The 23,257-nt window shown below is 46.4% G+C and overlaps 1 protein-coding gene and 1 pseudogene across 1 annotated transcript in view; one reads left to right on the top strand and one right to left on the bottom strand.

Annotated features, from left to right (window-relative positions):
• The first annotated feature begins 6,404 nt into the window (after positions 1-6,404).
• LOC120837730 lies at positions 6,405-7,836 on the top strand (annotated as a pseudogene).
• A 4,405-nt stretch (positions 7,837-12,241) lies between these two features.
• The window catches only part of LOC115322957, a 29,423-nt gene continuing 18,407 nt past the window's right edge, over positions 12,242-23,257 (bottom strand). Inside the window, exons 3-5 of the mRNA XM_040207288.1 lie at positions 21,286-21,427; positions 18,059-18,440; positions 12,242-12,526 (exon numbers count right to left, since the gene is read on the bottom strand). Coding sequence (XP_040063222.1) covers positions 12,242-12,526; positions 18,059-18,440; positions 21,286-21,427 — 809 coding nt within the window. The remainder of the gene's footprint in view (positions 12,527-18,058; positions 18,441-21,285; positions 21,428-23,257) is intronic.

Consider the following 23,257-nt stretch of genomic DNA (forward strand, 5'->3'; position numbering starts at 1 on the left):
CTCCAGATCACGTGGCCGCTTGTTCTGGCTGCGAATTGAGGGGGTGAACACTGCTCGTTTTTCTTAAATTTTTTCTGGGACTTCTATTGCGTGGGGTGAAAAACGAACGCGTGTTTCATAGGTCATTAACGCTAGGGATCCGTTTTAAGCGGTATTTGTGCACAGTACAAAAATTGTTGCATAGCTCCTTTAAGTCTCTTCCTAATAAATACATAGAGTTATTATAATGTACGCTAGAGGTTCAAGTGGCGCTAGTGTGCTGACGCAAATTGAAGCAGACAGCAACCAGTCCAAAATTGACTTCCGGTAATGCATTTCTATGGGAAAAAGTGAGTGCATTTTCGCCCTGCGTTCGATCGTAAGAGCAAATATCCCAAATAGTTCGTACGTACTAGGTAGCTTAGAACATTTCTCAGCGAGGCCGACGAAAAAATTGATCAGTTACGGCGTTTTTCTTCCAAATCCATCGCATTGAAAACTGTGGTAAAACGGCTTCGTACGTGTATCTATGTGCACTGTCGGATACTGTTAGCGCGAACACGACGACGGCGCTTTTCAGCATGAGGGATACACGTGCCAAACGAACGAAGAACATTTGGAAATGAAGGGAGACGGCAAGAACTACGCAGTAACACTGGATCAGTAACTACGTCCCTGCATGTCAAAATAAATTGAAGGCAACGCAAATCTATTCCGCTTTTAAATAAGTAAGTACCGCTTTATTCTTTCTGCTCTGAACGAAGATGATATTCGTTTTACGTTCAAAATATCCCCCGCACGCTCGAAATCTTTGAGCACAAGTGCCCGATAAAAGCTGCCCGGCAGAGAAAACAATACGAAGAGACACCTTTCATAGCCCACGGACTTTATTCTCTACGGCCTGAACGTTTTTATCCGCTCATACGCACGACGGGGTCATTTTCATATAGTGACAGGACTGGCATAATATCAATATATAAGCGTCACCGAAATGCTGGCGAGCCTTGAACACATTTCATTTAGGGCCCTGACACTGTCACGCTTACACCGTCGATATCGTTCCAGACTTTCCGTGAACGGGCTGCTCAGAAGTTGGTGTCTACGATCGGCCCACTCACCGCTTCCGAAGAAAACACCGCCTGGACCAGCCTGACTCAGCGAGTCGGCCAACCCCGTGACCAGACACGTGCTACGGGCGTCGTTGCAGCAAACATCGGGACTACATAAGCCAGCGCAGCGAAGACCAGCGTGGGATTCACGGCCCTGACACTGTCACGCTTACACCGTCGATATCGTTCCAGGTGAGCGCTAAGCTTCCTGTGCGAGATTCTGTTCTACTTTGTAGTGGCTGTGAATCCCCCAAATTGTGTTACTGTTTTAACGCCTGGTTGTTGTGATGGCCGTTGACATAGTTACCTACCGAGCCCGTATCGGCCGCTTTGTACCTAGAAAGAGAACGACCTCGCTTCTACGCACAAAGGTTCTACGCCTTCATGTCAGAGGCATGTTCGGGTCAGTGAAGTTGCTAACTGTGGCTATTGTGATGTTCATGCTTTTGACCTCCGCCGGTGACGTCGAAGTTAACCCCGGACCCACCACGAATGCCGAAAAAATTCATAAGCTGCAAAGAACTGTTGAGAGTTTGGTTACGGCGTCCACCCAGAATCAGCTTGAAAATTCTGTTACGTTGGACCAAATCAACAGCGGCATCGCTGCTCTTGGAGTCCGGGTGACAAATCTTGAACTCAAAGCGCACGAAATCACAAATATGCAGGTGAATTTGAGCACTGTTGAAGTAACGGTACATAGTATTAAATGCGATTCGGTTTCTTTTCGGGACCACCTGTCTGGAACAATATTTTTCGTAAAGATAGACTGCTGGCTAGAGGCGGTGGCGTAATCATCGCTGTCAAGAAACCTATGTCATGCTCGCAAGTAGAATGTTCTTCTGATCTTGAACTTTTGTGGATTCGTATTAAACTGGATTTTCGCTGTGTCATAGTAGGTGTTTGTTATCGTCCACCCCATTCTAATCGCTCAGATTTCAACATCTCATTGCACCATGCCCTTGGAACTGTCACCAAGGAATTTCCTACTGACCACTTCTTTCTTGGTGGCAATTTTAATTATCCCGAAATAAACTGGTCAACGCTAATGCCGCTCCCTGACTGCGCAAACTCTCGACAGTGTACAGAGTTCCTTTCAATAACTGGTGTGTATGGTCTCCAACAAATTATCACCTCGGCCACCCGTCGTGACGCGATATTAGATCTTTTTTTCACTAATAAACCCGAATGTGTGACGTCCGTCACTATCATGGAGCATATAAATGATCATGCTTTGATTCAAATCGAAACATCATTAGGAGTAACGCGCTCCGAAAATACACCGAAAACGATATTCGCATTTTCACGAGCCAATATTGAAGGACTCACAATAGCCATAACGAACTTTGAAAGGTATTACGTTTCGTCACATTGTGACCGATCCGCAAGTGAAAACTGGATACTCATTAAAAATACTTTCATGAAACTACTCGAAAAATTTGTTCCCAAAACTTCAGTTCGTTGTAATCGCACATCTCCCTGGTTTAATAACAATTTAAAACGTATGTTAAATAAAAAGAAAAGATTATTCGCAAATGCAAAAAAAATAAATAATTTTGATGTTTGGTCATCATACCACGTACTCCTTCACAAAATTGTGTAAAAGCGAAGTAAAGAAAGCAAAAAAAGTTTTCTTTTCCGTGACTTTGCCACAAATCTTATCTACAGGCCCCAAGCGATTCTGGAAGATAATAAATCCAAAAGAATCTAGAGATTGCCCAGTGTTCACAAATTACCAAGGTGAAACACTCCGTGATGACCAGGCTGCCGATTCGTTGAATTCATTCTTCGCCAGCATTTTTACGCACCAAATCTTTCCACTCCCCCCATACTGCCCACCTTTTCATGAAGCGTTGATGCCTCCAATTATTTTCACTCCTGAGGGAATTCTGAGGGAACAGAGAGAAAGCAGTCAGTTTCAGTCAACAGTTCTTCATCAGCATCAGTCGCAGTAACTTCCGGTGTTCCCCAAGGCAGCGTCCTCGGCCCCCTTCTTTTCCTTATCTATATTAATGATCTTCCTTCCTCAATTAACTCGACTATTCGGCTATTTGCCGATGACTGTGTTGTATACAGAAAAATTACTGACCCAACAGATCAATACATTCTTCAAAACGATCTCGACACCATAAGCTCCTGGTGCACCCATTGGCAGATGAATATTAACCCCGGAAAATGCAAACAAATGACCGTTACCACCAACTCGACCAAATCATCTCGAGAATATTCATTACTGTCATAACAATTAGAAAGTGTCTCATTATACAAATACTTGGGTGTCCATATTTCTGAAACATTATCGTGGCATGAACATATCGACAACATAATCGCCAGCTCAACGAGATCATTAGCTTTCTTGAGGCGGAACCTCTATCTGGCCCCTGCTGTGACAAAATTACTCGCCTATAAAACAATAATTCGACCCAAACTTGAATACGCAAGCGTTGTGTGGAATCCACATCAAAATTATCTGATATCAAACCTAGAATCCATTCAAAACAAAGCTACCCGGTTCATCCTAAACGATTACTCTCCACAAAGTAGTGTCTCCGCCTTAAAATCGAGACTTGGTCTCGCTTCATTAGCCACACGGCGCAAAATTAAACCCATGTGTTTCTTCCATCAAGTTTACCATAGTAATTCACAGTTCAGAAATATTTATTGTCAAAAAGTCCATTATATATCTCCTCAAAACGACAACACATGTAAACTCTTTCAATACCGCTCCCATAATAACTCATTCATGTTTTCTCCCTTAATATTATGTACTACAGAATGGAATAACTTGCCAGATCATCTTGTAACCAACTTAGATATTACAGCGTTTGAAGAAATGTGCGTGCTTTTGTTCAATGAGTAGGGAACGTATGTTTGTGTATATATATATATATCTTGTTTTATTTTGTGGTTAGACGAGATGTGGTTGTGTTAGTGTTCTTACGTTATGTTTTATATTGTATTCCCATTTATTGCCACCCCCCCTCATGTAATGCGCCCTCAAAAGACGCCCTTGAGGTAAATAAATGAAATGAAATGAAATATTCCTTTCGATTGTAATTTTGCTCTAAATCGTCACTTATTTTTACATACGTGCTGCGGAACACACGTTTAGGATTGAAATGTAGCGAAGTTAAACATCGCTCCCTAATGAAGAAAAATGCGCTAACTCAAGTAATTACACTTTTACAATGTTAATCAAAGTACATACCATTCGGTACGACCAAAATAACAAAAACTATCCATCGAGGAGACAAAAAGCACGCGCGACAAAAAGCCTCCGCGAACGCACAAGTTTTACATTGCCGGAGCGCGGACGCCGAGGTGCTCAAGGTGGAGCAGGACAAGTTGGAATGCAGGCACTGCGGACTTACGGATCACACAGCAATTAGCTGCAGGTGGAAAGGCTTAGACTGTCGTAGGTGCGGAAGACGCGGACACCTTGAACGAGTGTGCAGGAGCCAGCAGTCCGGGCCAGCAGCTTCTCAGCATCGCGGAGCACCGGCACGAGGCCGGAGGAATCAAGGGGAAAAAGTTAAGACGCTGAACGTCGACACGGAAGACGAGGTCGAGATGTTCGAGCTTCGGGGGACACGTCCGCGGCCTCTGCAAGTAACAGTGAAGGTGAACACGATTCCGCTGACGATGGAAGTAGACACCGGGGCGGCGGTGTCGGTACTCCCGTTAGACCTGTACAAGACAAGGTTTCCCAATCTTGTGAAGGGAAGAAGTGGAGTCGTCCTTCGAGCATTTACCGGTAAAAAGGTGAAGCCGGTAGGCGAGGCACAGGTTGAAGTGGAGTACCAAGACCAGGTTCACAAGTTACCGCTGCAGATTGTGGACTTCAAGGGTCCCCCGCTTTTGGGACGTGACTGGCTGGAGGTTCTGAGGCTCGACTGGACTAGCATCAAGGCTGTCCAGTGCTTGGAGAAGGGGAGCAAGGAACAAGTCGACACGCTTTTGAAGGACTTTGCTCAGGTGTTCTCAGACAATCTGGGCCGTCTTCAGGGGTTTGAAGCTCACCTCAAGCTGAAGAGTGGGCACACTCCAAAGTTCCTCAAGCCAAGACCAGTGCCCCACGCCCTGAAGGCAGCTGCCTCTAAAGAACTGATGGCACTCAAGGAGGCGGGGATCCTGACCCCGGTGGACAGCAGCGAGTTTGCATCGCCCATCGTGCCGGTCATCAAAAAGAATGGAGACATAAGAATCTGCGGCGACTACAAGTCAACAATCAACCCGTGCTTGGAGGTCGACAACTATCCCCTCCCCAGGATAGAAGAGATGTTTGCAACGCTGGCAGGAGGGAAGTTTTTCTCAAAGCTGGACCTCTCAAAAGCCTACCTACAGCTGGAGATGCATCCTGCAGCGCGGAAGTACCTCACCATCAACACCCAGTTGGGGCTGTCCCAAGTGAACCGTCTTCCCTTCGGCATAGCATCTGCACCCTCCATTTTTCAAAGAACTATGGATCAAGTGCTTCAAGGGCCGCCGCAGACCACTTGCTACCTGGCCGACATCCTGGTGACTGGCAGAACGAAGGGTGAGCATTTTGAAAACTTGGAAGCAGTCTTAACACGATTACAAGAAAAGGGAATGCGTCTTCAGAAAGAAAAGTGCAAATTCTTCCAAAAGGAAGTTGCCTACCTCGGTCATGTGATTAGTCGGGATGGTCTACGAACCATGGAGGATAAAGCAGCAGCACTTCGAGATGCACCCACTGCAAAGAACAAGGCAGAGTTGCGTTCATTCCTTGGGCTTGCTAACTACTATGGTAGATTTCTACCGAACTTAGCAACTACCGTGTATCCTCTGAATCGTCTACTGCAGAAGAAGGCTGCATGGGAATGGAGCACAGACTGTCAGGACTCCTTTGATTCGCTTAAGAAGCTGGCGACGTCGGCACCAGTCCTGACATATTTTGACCCGCGTCGACCCATTATACTGGCATGCGATGCATCGGTGTATGGAGTAGGGGCAGTCCTGTCCCATGCGTTTGAAGATGAAACAGAGCGGCCAGTTGCTTTTGCTTCTAGGACCCTGACTGAGCACGAGAAGGATTATTCTCAGTTAGAAAAAGAAGGCCTAGCTATCATCTTTAGGATATGAAGATTCCACTAATATTTGTACGGCTATCACTTCACGCTGATCACTGACCACGCTCCCTTACAGAAAATCCTAGGCCCAACGACCGGGATCCCTACAATGACAGCAGCGAGGCTCCAGAGGTGGGCCTGTCAGCTAGCCGCACGCCGCTACACCATCGTCCACCGGTCTTCTGAGGAAAATGACAATGCAGACTGCATGTCAAGACTCCCAAAAGCAATGGACAACCCCAGCACAGACGCCGTCGACGAAACGTACGCCTTCTACTGTGAGAACTTCGACAATGTACCCCTTAGATGTAAAGACATTTCACGGGCGACGTCCGGAGACCTTTTCCTAAGTCAGATCGTGGAAAGAGTAAAGCATGGTTGGGGCCCAGAACGCAAGCCAACCGATCCAGAGTATGCACCCTTCCCCGTACGCCGCAATGAGCTGTCACTCCACCAAGGATGCCTCATGTGGGGTTTACGAGCGGTGATTCCGAAGACCCTGCAGAAAAGGGTCCTAGAAGAACTTCATGGGGACCATTATGGCATCGTGCGGACTAAGGAAATGGCTAGGAGCTATGTTTGGTGGGCATCCCTGGATAAAGACATTGAGAGGGAAATTGGAGGGTGTACCATGTGTCAGCTGCACCGAAACAATCCGTCCGCTGCTCCCCTGCACCCTTGGGCATGGCCGACACATCCATGGGAGAGACTGCATGTGGATCTGGCGGGACCTTTCATGGGTAAAATGTTCCTCGTCCTCGTGGATGCTCACTCCAAATGACCAGAGGTGTTTGTCTTGGAGTGTACGACGTCAAAGGTCATAATCCAGTGTGTACAAGAGTGCTTCGCACGGTTTGGTCTGCCCACAACCATGGTTTCTGACAATGGGCCTCAGTTTGTGTCGGAGGAATTTCAAACTTTCTTAAGGAACAATAATATCGCCCAGGTCACGTCTGCACCATACCATCCCGCTACGAATGGACTAGCTGAGTGGTTTATTCAGGCCATGAAAAACTTATCTGCGGAAAACAACTTCGAGCCAGTTCCTCCGTACAAGGTTGTCACGTTTTCTTCTGTCGTACAGGAACACCCGGCACCCGACAACAAGAGAGTCTCCGGCCCAGTTGATGCTACAGCGGCATCTTCGCACCAGACTGGACCTCCTGAAACTATCAGTTGCAGACTGTGTGGCCAGCGCACACTACCGCCAACAGCGGCAACACCCAGGACAAGAGCGGGCTTTCACTGCAGGAGACCAAGTCTATGCCAGAGATTATCGAAGTGGTCACAAGTGGTAGCCAGGAACAGTCGCTGCCCAAACTGGTCCAGTGTCTTTCCAAGTGCAAGTCTCCCCGGGACGGGTATGGCGAAGGCAGCAGGACCAGTTGCTCCGAGCACCGTCGCAAGACTCCGGACCTTCAGAGTCGCGTCCAGACGAGGCCGGAGGGGTGTCTGCCACGGCTTGGACAGACAGCACACCGGAAGACAGCGCAGGCGACAGATGCCTTCCACAGGCCTCTTTGCCTGCACCGTCCGAAGTCCCCAGGACAAGAAGCAACACCCAGGATGCTGATACGCTTATGGATGCAGATAATAGTGACGGAGAGCGACGGTATCCCGTGCGAGATCGGCGCAAGCCTTGAAGGCTGATAGAAGAGTGAAAAAAAAGCGCGACGGACTTTTCTAAACTATTTACTGTTAATGGCCGGATGTTACCAGCTGGGTATGTTTGTTTAAAAAGGAGGGGAAAGATGTGGTGTCCAGAGGGCACTACGAGCGCGGGGGCGGTAGCCGGGCAAACGAAAACCTGGTGCGTATGGGACTTCTGAGTTGTACTCGGCACGAGCGGTGCTGGAGTACAGTAGCTGGAGGGTGTCTTCAAAAACGCAACACTGTCGATGTTGCCTTCCAAAACGAATAGAATGCTGGGAGACGTTTTGGGGGGCTCTCGACTCGCCAGAGTTGACCGCATGTAAGTACGGACTACAATAAATAATGGAAGAAGTATACTCGGCCGGTCACCTTGTTCCATCGTCTCCTCAATATGCTAGGCTCCTTAAAGGGACACTGACAGGGTATTTATGCTCGCCGAGGTTTTTAGTTGTACGTGACATATGAGAGCTCAACTACCCAGAACAGAATTTGCGGCTCGAAATTCGGTTTCGTTCCGCCCGAAAACCGCCGATCAAGAATTGGCCGGTTCGAGTCTCGCTCACTCTCTTTTTCGCGGTCACGGGCCGTTTTCTAAGGTATCGATGCGACCACCAAATTTAATCAAAGTCGTGGGTCACTGAAGGCACACACTCAATATTAAAAATAGAAAAAAAATACGAAACCCATTTTTTTGTGGCTTCTAAAAAGCTGTAAATACGTTGATTGAAAAAAAAGTTCCACAGACAACCGGAAGCATTCTGTGCGTTCGTCGTTTCGCGTATCGTGGGACTCGCGGGGACGGCGATGGCAGCGGACGACGGGCGTGGGACCTCTACTTCAGAACTGTCGTTCGTGGTACCGGCGAATTCTGTCTACCGTTAAAAGAGAAATTTGTGACTGATCAAAAGAATTGGTATTCATCCCGTACGACACGCCCGGCCACCAAGCCGATTTGCACGAAGACGTCGCCGAGCCGTCGCTCCCTTCTCGTGGCTGAAGACAACGCTCGCGCAAACGTCAAGCACGACGTGTCTATCTTCGAGGTGAATATGCACGCGTACGATTTCTTTACTAGGTGCGAATGTCCCCAAAGCGTGGTGCTTCCCGACTTCGACCCGGGAGTGCTTTTGCTAGAGAAAAATCGACAGCAAACTTTCCAACTTACAGTTTACCGGCTGAATTACTACTAAGGAGAGAGATCCAGCAGAAATGAGATGCCCCAGTAGCTCAGTGGGAAAGACGTCCGCTTCACACGCGGTAGGACCGGGTTCGATCCCCCGTGATTTTTTTTTTTTTTTTTTCAAACATTTTTTGATGTTTACATATCTTTTTCTTTTTCTTACAATCATCACTGAAGAAACAAACAAAAAAATAACAAACAAATGTTGTGGACGATACTTCGCTGAATTAAACGGTATAGGATTTCCGCTTTGACACCTGCGAATTCAATGTAATCACTTTCCACAAAATGCAAGGAGCATATAAATCAGGTAGCGTCCGCTTTCCGAGGTGCCCGTAAATGTTCTACAGGAATTGCAGCCAGCCATTGGTCCCGATGCCGTTGATCTTTCGACAATGCCACTTTTTTTCGGATGCAGGACATGTGAGCCAGCTCTTCACGCTACATCTTGGGTTTATTCTTTTCGGAGCCGATCATGGAAATTCACCACGGGCACTCACTACTCATCTTCAACTCCTCAATGTACAAAACAACTCATCTTGGAGTACATAACAACGAGCGGAACAAACATAACTGCAAAAGAATCGCACGGCAAGCTGTTCCCTCACGCCGCATCGCACGCCGCATGTCGTGTCGTCTGCTACCGGAGAAAAAAAAAAAAACGCACGGTCGGGTGTAGCCACGTGACTTCCGCCAGTCACTCTCTTCTCTCCACTTCTCCGACCTCCGTCGGGTTTCGGTTTCGGTTTCGAGCAGTTGCGTCTTTTGGCTTTATTAAGCCAAAAAAACAAGACAATTCCAGTACATAAAGATATCATCCTAAATTCACGTTCTATAGAAATTGTTGAACATTTTAAGTGCCTTGGCGTCGTATTTTCTTCCACTATGTCGTGGGGTAGCCACATACGCCATATAGTAACTAAGATAGCTCAGATCACAGGCATTATAGGTCATATTAAATACCTTCTTTCCACAAAAAGTAAGTTACTCCTTTATAATTCGTTCTTCTACTCTCATTTAAACTACTGTAAATTGGTATGGGGAACAACAACAATTTCAAACCTTCAACGTGTTCATATATTACAAAAAAAATGTCTTCGTCATATTTACAATGAGCCTTATGGAGCGCCAAGTACTAACTTGTTCCACCGCTCCCATGTGATTAGTGCATTTAACTTGTATAGATATCGATTAAGTACCAGGTATAAATTAGAAACACGAAACAATATTACTAACTTACGTGATCTGGCTCATCTTCGAATAAAGAACATAATTAGTTACTCAACAAGACATAGAGAAAATTGGGTAGTGCATACACCTCGTTCGAACTATGGAAAAGATTGCCTAAGTTTCATACTGCCGTCTTTATTAAATGAATATCATCTTGTGCATTTTGATTTATTTACCTGTAAGTACAGTGAACTCCGTAGAATGTATGAAACTGACAGAGTATGATTTTTTACGGTTTGTTTTTTGTTTAATTGTGTGCGCCCTGAACATTTATGATCACAATGTTTTTTTTTTGTTTTGTTCTTTGGTGAGTGTGTTGTTGCAATGTATTGTTAAGATTACTTTCCTTCCCGCCTTTTTCTTTTTTTTTTCTTTTTTTTTCTCTTTTGTAAGTACTTTAGCAGGATGCTGCTTAGCTGCCAAAACTAAGGGTCTGTGGACTCGTCAAGCTGCAATGCTGCAGCTTTTTTCCACAGCTCCTTCATCTTTGTACAAGGTGAAAATAAACTGATTTGATTTGATTTGAAAGAAATACGCTACTCTGTTGCAAAATATTAATTGGGTAGTCCTTTGACACCTTAATGAAGCGCCTGGCAAAAAATAAAAAAAAGTTTTTGGGGGGTGTCAGTGTCCCTTTAAACGATCCTTGAGCAGGGAGAGAGAAGCTGCACTCTGGAGTGGAAGCCAGGTCGCCAGAAAGGTGTGCGAGGCGGCCGCCCGTAATCCTACTCCCCCTAAGCCAAGGCGTGTCCCTACGGCCCCTGAAGGTCCGTGTTTCAACGGGGGGCTCTCACAAAGATGGCTCAGTGAAATGTCAGCGAGTGCGGACTTTATTTTTATGCAGTGCTGAGATGCACTTCTTCGTCAATGTGGCAATCGAAACTGAAACCATGTCCCTCCTCCCCGTGATCAAAGACGTTCCATAATGCTACGTGCGAAGTGTTGCGTGCGGGAATTTTTTGCACGAGTCTTTTGGGTGGGGACCACGTACCTTTACGTTCGGGAGCCCGTGCTCATTGGGAACCCCATGCAGGACCCGACGGCTACCAGCAAGGGCGGTCGCCACGCCCGGTTCACCACCGCCGTGCCAACAACAATGATCCCGGTGTCCAACATACCTTATTATGCCCGAGTCCCACTAGAGCGACAGGCAGAAAAAAATGACAGCGACAAGCCTCAAACCAGAGTATTTTGCGATCTTAGAGGCTTTGTATAATAGAGGAGGCTATGCTCAAACACGAGCACTATGCACGCGAGGGTATCTTTGGCAGGCTTGCAACCGCTCGTGCTTACTTCACGAGCACCGAGCGACTAAACGGCTGCCAAAGGTACCATCGCGAGCATGCCGCATGGGTTGGAGGCTTGTTACTGTCTTTTGTTTCTGTCTGGCGCTCTAGTGGGACACGGGCATTAGTAAGGCAGGGTCGCCAACAAGAAAGTGCTGTGAAGCAAGCCACGGATACAAGCACCCGCCGCGCTCGCCGACCTGAGCAAGGGGAACCGTAGCCGGAGTCCTCGGAGGTCGGACGAGCTCACGCCACGACTCGACCCCTCCCAGGACCTCAATCCAAAGATCTCTACAGTCGACCGTCCACTTAGTGGAGGGAACGCCCGACAGTCCCCCGGGCCCGAAACGGGAGCCGCGTGGAGGGGTGCGACAGAGTAGGCCAGAACGGGTGACGAACTCTCCCCAGCACGATGGGGAGCGCCAAGCGCCAGACTCCGGCCGTCGCGTCCGCGGTTTATGTCTGCTCGGAAGCCAGTGGCTCCCACTATTGGCATAACAAAATTCTAATTAGCTTGAGGAACATCAACCAAATGCAATTTAAGAATCGTCTTTTTTTTTTTAACCAATGTTTAAATGTCTTTTCGAGAAAAAACGGGTGTCTTTGTGCTGTTGCCATAACATCGTCGACGTTTACAACATAAAAGGCGACATAAGTTTGCTTCATTTCACCTTTAATTTGTCAAAGGAGGGGTCATTGATCTCGCCAGACTCTTCTTTAAAATTCACCAGCGATCCGTGACCTTCCAGAAACTATCACCGTTTTTTTCTTCAGCGTTTCTGTCACATCATTCGTGTAGATGTCAGATTCCGGCACGGAGACCTTAGTGAACACACCAGAAGCCACGAAGCGTGCGTGTCTAGGGCCTGCTATTTCCAGCTCCTTGTTGGCCAAGGCGAGGTAATACGCTGGCATGATGAGCACGGAGGTGTCTTGAAACGGTTTCTTGAGCCCCATAGCAAAGTATCCACTGATGGTCAAATCGCAGGTCCAAGAGATATCCTAAAAAGGTCAAGAAGGAGCTCTGAGAGTCGGTAAAAACTCCGGTAAGCAATTAAATGCACCCTTTTAAAATGTCTGTATTTCTCGGCAAGCCTATCCTTTTTCTATAGGTTGCAATGATGTCACATCAACCGCCATTAAGGCGGTCTCGCTGCTAAGCGCATACGTTTTATGGCATCATTTAGCACCACAGGAAGTGTTTTTCTTGGCAATAACAGGTACGAATGACCACCAGCACGGCGCCATGACGTCGCGTGCATGTAATATATACAGTGTGGCAGTCGCGCGCAAACAGTGCTTTTTATTTTATGCAACAGACGTAAGTCAAGTGTGTGAGTGTATTTATTTAGGTTTCAAATAATTTCTTCAATGAAGGCATTTGAAATATTGTTAAAACATATGCAGTGCACTAACAATTCACTTTTTTATGTTATGCCAACTGTATACAAATAAAATTGTATACTCGTTTAACATGGAGAGGGCTATGCGCACGCTGCTTTCGTTCATTTCAGCTTTAAACACGTCCTTGATTGCGACATCTCATTCGTCGTTTTTTTTTTCAGTCAGCAAAGATTAAAAACCATTGGAACTGCGGCGAAGATGAAATGAAGCAACCGAGCGGCAAAACCAGATTTTACGTTCGTGTTTATAGAGCGTAACTTCGGTGTGTCTTTGAATTACGGAAATAGTGGTTTACACTGCACACTCTAAGAAATAGAGGGCGTACAGGGGTACTCCCCTTTTCCCATATGTAACTCCCCGAAACTACATTTCATCGTTCTGTCCACTGACGTCGAGCCGGTGATACCAACGTTTACGAGAGGCTGTCGAGCAATACAACTAGTTAAAATAGCTAATGTTTTTATGAAAGGACATTAAGACAGTCAAGGTCTTTTTGGTCCTGCTGCAAAACCTCAATAATTTTTTTTGTAGTTTTTGATACGCACATCAGCTATTTAGTACGTTATATGCAACAGCTATCAAGCCGCTTGCAAAAGTTGGTTTAGCCAGCTCGAGGTCAGTGGACAGAACGACGAAATGTAGTTTTGGGAAGTTACATATGGGACAAGGAGAGTACCCCTGTACACCACCTATTTCTTAGAGTGTAGATGATAAATTTAGCCAGCCCAGTAAGGCTGCTAGCCTCGTGTCTTTAAAGTATGTACATCACGCAGTAACGATGCACGACTACGGTGTACTAGAATACGAGAGCCGGAGCGGTTCGCGTGAGGCGTGTGGTGTAGATCGCAATAGATGTCGATACCGGCGCATCGACAGTGAGGGCAGAATGAGAATGGTGGTCGTTATGCACGTGCACTGCGTGCACGCGCACGTGCGGCGGCACGTGTGGACTGCAGCGACTTTGTGCTGCCTCGGCTGCCCTGTCGACTGCAGCGCAGCGATTGTTGTCTGCACGCGCAGCCTCACATACTCCCATTGTCGAGTCCTGGCGGTCCGAACACTACCCCGTCTTCTAGTATACTGTAACACAACCGCACGCCACTACGATGCTCATGCAGATTGAAACGGTCGGGATCTCCAAGTTCTGCAGCGCGAGCTTTCGCTCCACGTGCTCCGGGCTTTAAGCATAGCGCTTTACTGGTGCCCCGTGCGAGCAAGCATGTGCAGCGTGTGCGTGAACGTAGCATTCCCAAGCCTGTAAATGCACGCACTTGACAGCACGAGCTGAGAGATGGCGGCTGCCAGATGCCCTGCTTGCAATCGTCCAGGGATGGGCAGTATTTCAAATACAAGTATTTGAAATACGTATTTCAAAAACTTTGTGTATTTTGCATTTGTTTTTGATTACAAATTGGGTAATGTGTTTGACGTGTGTATTTACATACTAAAACGTAGGTATTTCAAATACAATTGTAATTAAATACAATTTTGTGGGCAAAAATACATCCCTCAAATTTATTGTCACTGTGCAGAGCAGGAAGAAAACTACGTTCTGCACCAAATGCAGTGTCTCTGAATCAAGCACAAGCATTTAGTGACTTTGTGATTACGGTGCTAGTCCAGGGCAAGAATAGTGACGAAATCGACGTTCACAGGCAGACTGGCTAAATAAGTGTCTGTGACAACTTGTGATGATTTCCAGCCTGGTTTCCATCCATATTTTTGCCTGGAACATTCTAAATGCGCGGGTCGTCCAGATTTTTGTAGCTGGTGCGAGTTGCAACAATAAAAAAAATTCTCTAGCTTGTGCTGCGCGTCTTGGTCGTCTCGGTTCTTTGTTGGTCTATACCAAAATGTAATCGACAAAAAAAGCTGCTTGGAGCTCTGGACTTTTTCCACCTATTACGTCCAAGCTGATTACATTTTTTTTATTATATTTCTATCACGTTACTATACTTCATCTCATCCTGCGATGGACTAAAAGCCAAAGCCACGGGCCGCCAAGTCCAATCACGTTCCACGCTATACTATGACACGCGTAGCATTGGTTGGCTTTGGACAAATGATGCTCCGTATCCACAAACGCTGCGTCATCTTTATAGCCTCCACACTGCAAAGCGCCAGTACGGCGTGGCTTTCTTTGCAATGTAAAATCGTTGAGTCACTCATTGCTCGATCCGAATCACTGTCCGCCCGTTCCCATCAGTGATCCGAGACGCGGGCACCGATACGTGCATCGAAGCGAAATACCACGCAATGTCTAAGTGGCTCGTGATTGGATCTGGCGATTTGTAGCTTGTGCCTTTAGTCCATCGTAGGGTGAGACGAAGTACAGAGCCTCGCACACTAACTCCCTAGTGTACAATGCAAAATTAAAATGAGATACCCAGAAACCCGTTGCAGGTGCCCTGAAGTCGCTGACGCAAATATTGAGGAATGAATTTGGAAAACTATTTGGAGGAGACCAAATGCATTTGGTTGTATTTGTATCTAGTATTTAAATGCTTTTTTGGAAATGTAATTAGATTTGTAATTAAATCCAATTTTGATGAACTATTTTGTATTTGTATTTCGATACATATTTGCATGTATTTTGCCCATCCCTGCAATCGTCTATAGGGAGTATTCACTGGACGCCATATTTGTGGGTGCTGTTTAGTGCACATGCTCGGAACGAGCTCACATTGATAGGCTCCTAAGACCGGCACTCTTGATGGTGCGGAATGCACATTGCAAAAGAACTGTGGAAGCTCGCCGTCAGCAAGCGCTCAGCAGTCGCGCACACAGCTATGGCCGCCAGTGAATACTCCCGCAGTATTCACTGGCGGCTATAGACGCTTTGCAGCAGCTGTGCATGGACGCCGCCATAACTGACCTTCAGTTTTTGTTTCCTCTTATTCCGTTTATTTCACTTCATCATTACCATAGCAGGCCAGGTTATTGTCATATTAGATTCAACTGTGTCCTTTTCTAAAGCATAGGCCTTTGTAGAAGATCGTCAACTACCGCTTCAGTTGCTCGGCATTTCGGTAAGACAAGAGAAGGTCAGCAATGGCGGCTGCAATTTGGCGCGTGTGTAAAGCGTCTATAGCTGTTTGCGCGACTGCTGAGCGCGTGCTGACGGCGGGCTTCCACAGTTCTTTCGCCACGTGCCTTCCGCACCACCAAGATTGCCGGTCTTAGCAGCCTAATAACGTGAGCTCGTTCCGAGCATGCGCTCTAAACATCGCCCTCAGATATGGCGTCTAGTGAATACTCCCTATACTCCGTTCACCCTTAAGCGGAGACTGCCGCTAAAGGTACAAGCGCGGGCTCGCCCGCACTCCTGGCTTTGAGACGTGCATTTCTTGTCCGAGTGCTCGTTCTGCGGAAGAACGCTTTAAATCCGCAACCTCGAACTCTCGTGCTTGTGGCATTGGCTGCAGTGTCAGCTCAAAGGGTGAACGGAGTAGAGCACAATCCTCTCAACCGAATGGCGTTTACGTGTGACACTCACTAACACCGGTGGGGGGTTATTCACGGCTTGCGATCGGCCAGGTGAACACAACCCATCCGCGTCCGTCCAACTGCGTTCTTTTATTTGTGTTCCAGTTATCTAAATAATTTTTCGAACGCGGCTCATATGTGGCTCTCAGAAAAATAAGTTTGTCTGGTCGATGCGTGATGTAATATAAAAAAAGTATTTATTTATTAGCTAATGAATTATATGTTAAAATAATTTTCGATTAACTGATGGATGTGGTGGTTGATCGATCGATCGAAAAGGCTGGGCGGCTTGCGCTACGTTTGAATACAGAGTGAAAATGTATCAACATCTGCACAAAGAAATTTTGCACCCTTAATGGCATAAAAAAGAAGTTCTATAGACTTGCCCCCCAATCACGGCGAAACCTTTTCAACACGATTAGTTTGAGTAATTCACCCTTTTCGGTTGTAAAATAAGGTGCTGTTGCATGGAACACCATTCAACTTTGAAGGGTATAGGAAGATAGTGGAAAAGGCTGCTAAGGTGAGGTGAGAACACACTTCATTTATTAATAAAGTTTGCTGCACTAACAATAAGCTGTTGAACAAGTCGCTAAGTTAGCGGCTTTGTCGAATACTATTCCGCTGTATCAATGATGTTTTTTTTGGAGATATCTTCCTTGAACTTAGACATAGTATGCTCTACGTGGAAGACAGCAAAACAACACACGTGTGGCCTTCGTAATTGCGGAGACGGTCACCCGTGAATGAGTGTTTTTGAATTATCGAGTATACATAAGGAGTTAGAGCAGTAAAAAGGGTCGTGATTGCAATACCGTGCGTAATTTGTTGCATTTGCATTTGTTGTTTCTGCGTACGTGAGTACTGCATGTGGTGCTTCCTTCTCGCCAACGCTCCGTCTTTAGGATGTTCGTTCACATCCCGCCCTAAAGCCGGGATCACACAGCTCATGCCCGAGTCCCACTAGAGCGACAAAGAGAAACAACCGACAGCGACACGCCTCAAACCAGATTCTTTCGAAATTCGACAAGCTTTGTAGAATAACGAAGGCCATGCTCAATCACGAGCATCATGCACACGAGGGTATTTTGGGCAGGCTTGCAATCACTTGTGCTTACTTCACGAGCACCGAAACACTAAATGCCTGCCTACTGTCATCGCGAGCACGCTGCATGTGTTGGAGGCTTGTCGCTGTACTGGAACTCAGGCATCATATATCATACAAAAGACAGACTACAAACACAGGACACCGCAATATCTGTGGTTCGAATGCCGGGCGCCAAGTGTGTCGAACGCAGACGCGTCGTGCGAAAGGTTTTCTTTTCTTTTATTTTGTTTCTGCTTGTTTCTCCTTTAACTCGTTGCCATGCGGCATTCTAAGCACGGATCTCGCTGTAACTCGCGTTCCATTTTGTATACAGACTACCTTTTGTGTGATGCATAAGCAGTATTACCACGGCTTTAGTGTGCTAGCCCAGGGACATATTGATTTGTACCCTTAAGGGTGTAAGCGATTTGAGTGCATGATTGGATATCTATGGTAAGGATTAATTCGACAACAGCGCCCACATGGTCGATCTAATGTGCAAATCGCTCCAGTGAACACAAAGCGGACTGCTGTGCCCTGGTTAAGGAATTACGTACGCTTTGAGCGGGGGTGGCGTACCACTCCACTTGAACAGTCCTTTTGGGGGGAACGTTGACTCCTGTGGCCACCGCAAACGTCTTGAGTTTCGTCTGACTGTCGGTCGTGGTCTTGTCCGAGTTGTATTTAGCGCCGAAGGTGCCACCCAGTCCAAACACCTCTTTTAGTGACACACCTCCCGAAGTTTCAATGCCCAGGGTGAATCCGTTGCTTACTTTTAAAGATGTTTTTTCTTTGCGAATGGTGGTATGCGTGACGGTGTATGTTTGGGTAGCATTCGATTCGTTGTCATAGAGGTTAGCGTAGAGAAGGCTGCGGTTACCGGGAGCTATTTTTGGATCACTCATTGTTACCTTGCCCCCTTCGACTTGTATATAAAATCTGGCATAAAAAAGAAAAGAAGAATATATCGCCAGATTTATCTAATATACATATTAAAAACAATGAAGAAACCAATAAACCGTTTATCGATTAACGTGCAGATTTCGGAATATCGCTTGCAATATAGGGGTGGACAACCTAACACTGGTGTACTTTTCGCAGCAGGAATGGCGACACGTATTAATATTTTTCATTGGTAAATCCATATTTTTAACAGTCTGTAGCGCTATGCACTCTTGGCTGCACATGTCAATTTTTAAAGGAGAGCTCCGGCGCCAATTTGAACGTTTTTGACTTGGCATGTTTTCCGAAAGAGCGCGAGAAACTGAGCCAAAAGCATCAAGTAAATTTCTCCTAAAAGCATTTAAATAATTTTTAATCGTAGAACTACGTTAGAAGCGAAACCGAGACGAGCCTCCAACTTTCCTGGTCCTTCGTCTTTTCGATGTCAGATGTCAGATGTCTAACCATTAGCACATGGGCAGCTTGAGCCTGTTTTGCCCAGCGTCAGCGGGAAATAATAAACGACGATACATCAAGCAAACAATTACCAGCAAATTTTTAAAGCTTTTTAGCTCCAGATATCAGACGATTCGCCCTTCGCATTTGATCCGCCGGCATCTCCTCCAAGGACACCTCCCTTTTGGGCTGATTTCACAACCCGCCTACGTGCGGACCAATATGTCGCTTCGATTCAGAATGGCATGGAAGGTTTGATGTGCTAACAAGGTGCGAACTGTTTTCTAGCAAGACGCGTACGCCAAGAGCCAGCGTTTGCGTCGGACTGCTCGGATCCACTTGCACCACAGAGACTTGTCGGATACCAAAAACATTTCACTCCGTTGATCTCCTTCGTGGAGCTATTGCACTCCACCACCAATCACCAATCACCGCAACCCTCCATCACACGCCGCAAACAACCTAATCCAGAGGCAATTCACAAAGCCACATATGCTATCACGAGGGCCCGTTTCCTCGAAGCGCTAACCGCGGCTAAATTTAGCCGCAGTACCTAGGAGAGGGATTTTGAAATCACGTGACTGGCTCGGTAGGGATGCGGGGAAACATGGCGGTGCCCCGGTGAGTGAGCGCCGCTCGCTTTGGAACTAATATGTCGTTGTAGCTGCAATATCGGGCGCGTTGGTCCGTAAGGAATGGTGCAGGAGGCTTTTACTTTGCTTTACCTCACTTAAATCGCAAAGCATGACCTATGACCTCGCCGCATTTTTCGATAGTCTTCCGATTCTGGCTATTCTTAAGCCTAAATGAACGTGATGATTGTCGGCATGGCAACGTCTTTGGAAAGTGGATTGCCTTGACTCAATCGGCCGGGTATTGCTAGCACACAAAAGCAGACAGCGTCCCATAGACCTCTTTCTAAATTTCCCAAGCACCGAGGTGCATGCTACGAGTGTAGTTACCCGCGTTGCACGTGTTTGCGTCTGCAGTAGTAATCGTTCTAAAGCAAAAAAAAAAAAGAAAGGCTAAAACGAATACTGCCTTGCACTCGCGTTCGTCAAATCCTTATTATGATTATTTACTTCGAATCTTTTATAAGAGGAAAGCCAGCGCGCGCGGTCCGTAGAATTAGACTTCCAGCGTTCTCCTCGATGCCTGGGTAATTTAGAAAAAGGTCTATTGGCAATGTGCGCGATCGAAAGCGTCGCTGTGGTCGGCTTTCCACGATTGACCGAAAGCTGACTATGACGTCAGCAAAGGATTTCTCACCGATGGAAATAAGAGTAATGCAAGATATTTAATTTTAATGGTGTTGGCAGTATTTGTTTCAGATCGAAATGATTTCAAGCTTCCACCATGCTCATTACGAACACCATCGAACTTGTTGTTCGCATGGTATTGACGTCACGAGAGGGAACCGTATGAGGGTGCCACGTTGTGTGCAATCAATACCCGGCCGATTGAATCAAGGCAATCCGCTTTCCAAAGACGTTTCCATGCCGACAATTATCACGTTCATTTAGGCTTAAGAATAGCCAGAATCGGAAGACTATCAAAAAATGCGGCGAGGTCATTGCTCATGCTTCGCGATTTAAGTGAGGTTAGGCAAAGCGAAAGCTTCCAGCACCATTCGTTGCTGACTAACGCGCCCGATATTGCAGCTAAAACGACATATTAGTTCCAGAGCGAGCGGCGCTCACTCACCGGGGCACCGCCATGTTTCCCCGCATCCCTACCGAGCCAGTCACGTGATTTTAAAATCGCTTCCCTAGGTACTGCGGCTAACTTTAGCCGCAGTTAGCGCTTCGAGCAAACGGGCCCAGAACGCACAACGCAGCGAAGTAGCGAGCATCGCCTGCTCTCGGAGACGTTCGACGGCACGAGTGCCCCTGCTCATGGTTGACAGTAAAGCGGCAGCAATAGATTCGGTGGTGCTCGCGTAAATTTCAGAATTCATTTCCTCGAAATAAAATTATTGTCTTGAATAAATATTTCGTAGACATACTCACTGGTGGATACTTAGTAAATTGTAAACATTTTATAAAAACCAATGATCCTCACAATTTCGCCGGAGCATCCCTTTGAGCGCTGCATTTAGAATTTCTTTATTCGTGTTGATTGATTCTTTCACGTAGAATGTTATTGGGCGTCATATTAGAAAGTTTTATTAACGTTTTTTGTATTGAGCGAGGTATAAGAATTACGTGCATTAAAGCTGCAGCCAAATGCCCTCGTGTCAATATCACTGTTGCAAAACAGGGCTTGTCGAAACCCTTCAATAATAACAACACAGTGTAAGGGAAGCTTTCAACGAAACACGTACGTAGGATAAAAATGTCGCAATGTCTTTCTGAATTGTGTGAGAGTTTAGGTTAAGTTTAGTTACTTTTTTGTCTGGAACAGGTTTTTCATATCTTCACTTTCTGACTGAATATCTGTCCAGTTCACTTCTGTTTTGTACTGCTTTTCAAAAAGTTTAACGAACTTTTCCATTGCAATCGTTAGATTGAAGACCTTCGGTTCGTTTCCTGCAGAGATAGAAAGAAAGAGAAGCAAATGAAGCAAGCATGTTCAAGTGTTCCAGTTTATATACATTACAAATATCATTTTAATATACAAGATTAGTATCGGAAAACAAAATAAGGCAAAAATTAGATCGAACATTAAAGAAATACAAAATTCCTTAGGTTGATGAATGATCACGGTAAAAACAACTTGAGCAGATACGAAAACAAAATATTAAAAAAGTGGCAGAACCTTTTCCCGAAGGGCGCCACCATCTTGAACGTCGTCACTCGAAGTATGGGCGAAAACGGGTTTCGCCGTCGCCACTCCTATAGAATATAAGCGCAACCGTCACCCATTCTCGTTTTGCCTCACCTATTTTTTTTTTTTTTTTTTAATGCGGAAGCATTAACTGTTCCGTGGAGCGCAGCTGGCGGCGTCTGTAACCGCAAACAACGGGAAAGAAATTCCCACAAGCCGGTGGCGTCTGTAATCGCTGTAACCGCAACAAACGTAACGGAAGCCCTGATTGGCGTAAAGGAAGCCGTGATTAGCTGTGCTGGTTACGCTGAGAGGGTAGGTGACAGGGGAGGAGGCGGTACGGAGGGGGCCCTGATTGGGGGCGGCGACAGGCGTCAAGCCGCATTCCGTGAAAGCGTACCCTGTGACATTCCATAATGCAAAGCGCGTAGGGCTGCTTTATGATACGTCATAGACGTACACGTCAATTCAGTTTCTACGCTAAATATAGCGGAAAAGTTGATTTGGTGTATAGGTCTGTGATGTCTCATAATGCAATGCGCGCAGTGTTGCATTATGGTACTCTAAAGCGCCCGTTCCCGCTAATAACGGTTACGCCGGCTGTGACGACGACACCGATGCCGATGCCGACGCCGCTATATGCGGGAACAGGTGCTTAAAAGCTGCGCTGCAATAAAAAAAAAAAGAGAAGAAAAATGACAACGATTCGCATATGCATAAGTTAACTTTCCATTGTTCTCCTTCAAAACGAGATTTTTAGTTTAAAGGTCGATTTACAATGGGGCATTTTTCTACGTTCTTACGCTACGACCGCTTTTGACCGTTTACGTCAAGAGTCACAGGGGCATTCGTGCTTCGAATGAAGCGTGGTGACCGGTGCAAAGAGTAGCTTTGCACGCGACATAAGAAACAGGAATGTTCCGGTGAATCCTCACGTAACGTAAGAAATCGTAAACAAATGTGTGAACCGACATTGAAGGGGCCAGGAAACGATTTTTCTACGCTCGCTAAATACTGCTTAGAATCACTCCCTAAGGCTAATAACCGAATAAGCTTGCCTTAGTTTTTCTTTTCAAGCAATGGCAGTCGGGAAATAAATTTAAATAAATAAGCATCGTTCATCCCCTGAGCCATAGGCTTCTCTATGCAGACTCAACCTGGCAGATCGCCACAAGACGCGGCCGCCGAAAGTGAAAAGGTAGAGCGGCAGACAACGAATAAGGGGAGAGGAATTTAAACAGGCACCCCGCTGCGCCGAGGCGCCGAAACACAGTCGTCCCGAGCGATGGAATGTCCGCTCGTGCTTCTCGCGTTCCCCGGGCTACCGCTTCTTTTCTCGTCGAGTTTGGAAACCATTTTTCGGTTCCTCGCCGCTGCAAAGGCTGTGGGCTCACTACAGGCTCCCTGAGAAGTGCTCTGTGCTACCAGATCCTCGCGCTCTAAATCTGCGACCGGGCAATTTATGGCTCCGTCATCGAACTGCCTGTCTTCGTGAGTATAGAGGAGGCTATGCCTTAACCCTCAGGCACAAAATGCGTTCCACGTGTCATATTGCCTATCCTACTGCCAGCGTTAATCATAGCCACGCGCTC

The sequence above is a fragment of the Ixodes scapularis genome, unplaced genomic scaffold (genome assembly GCF_016920785.2).
Source record: "Ixodes scapularis isolate PalLabHiFi unplaced genomic scaffold, ASM1692078v2 PGA_scaffold13__105_contigs__length_92229423, whole genome shotgun sequence".
In the NCBI taxonomy this organism is placed as follows: domain Eukaryota; kingdom Metazoa; phylum Arthropoda; class Arachnida; order Ixodida; family Ixodidae; genus Ixodes; species Ixodes scapularis.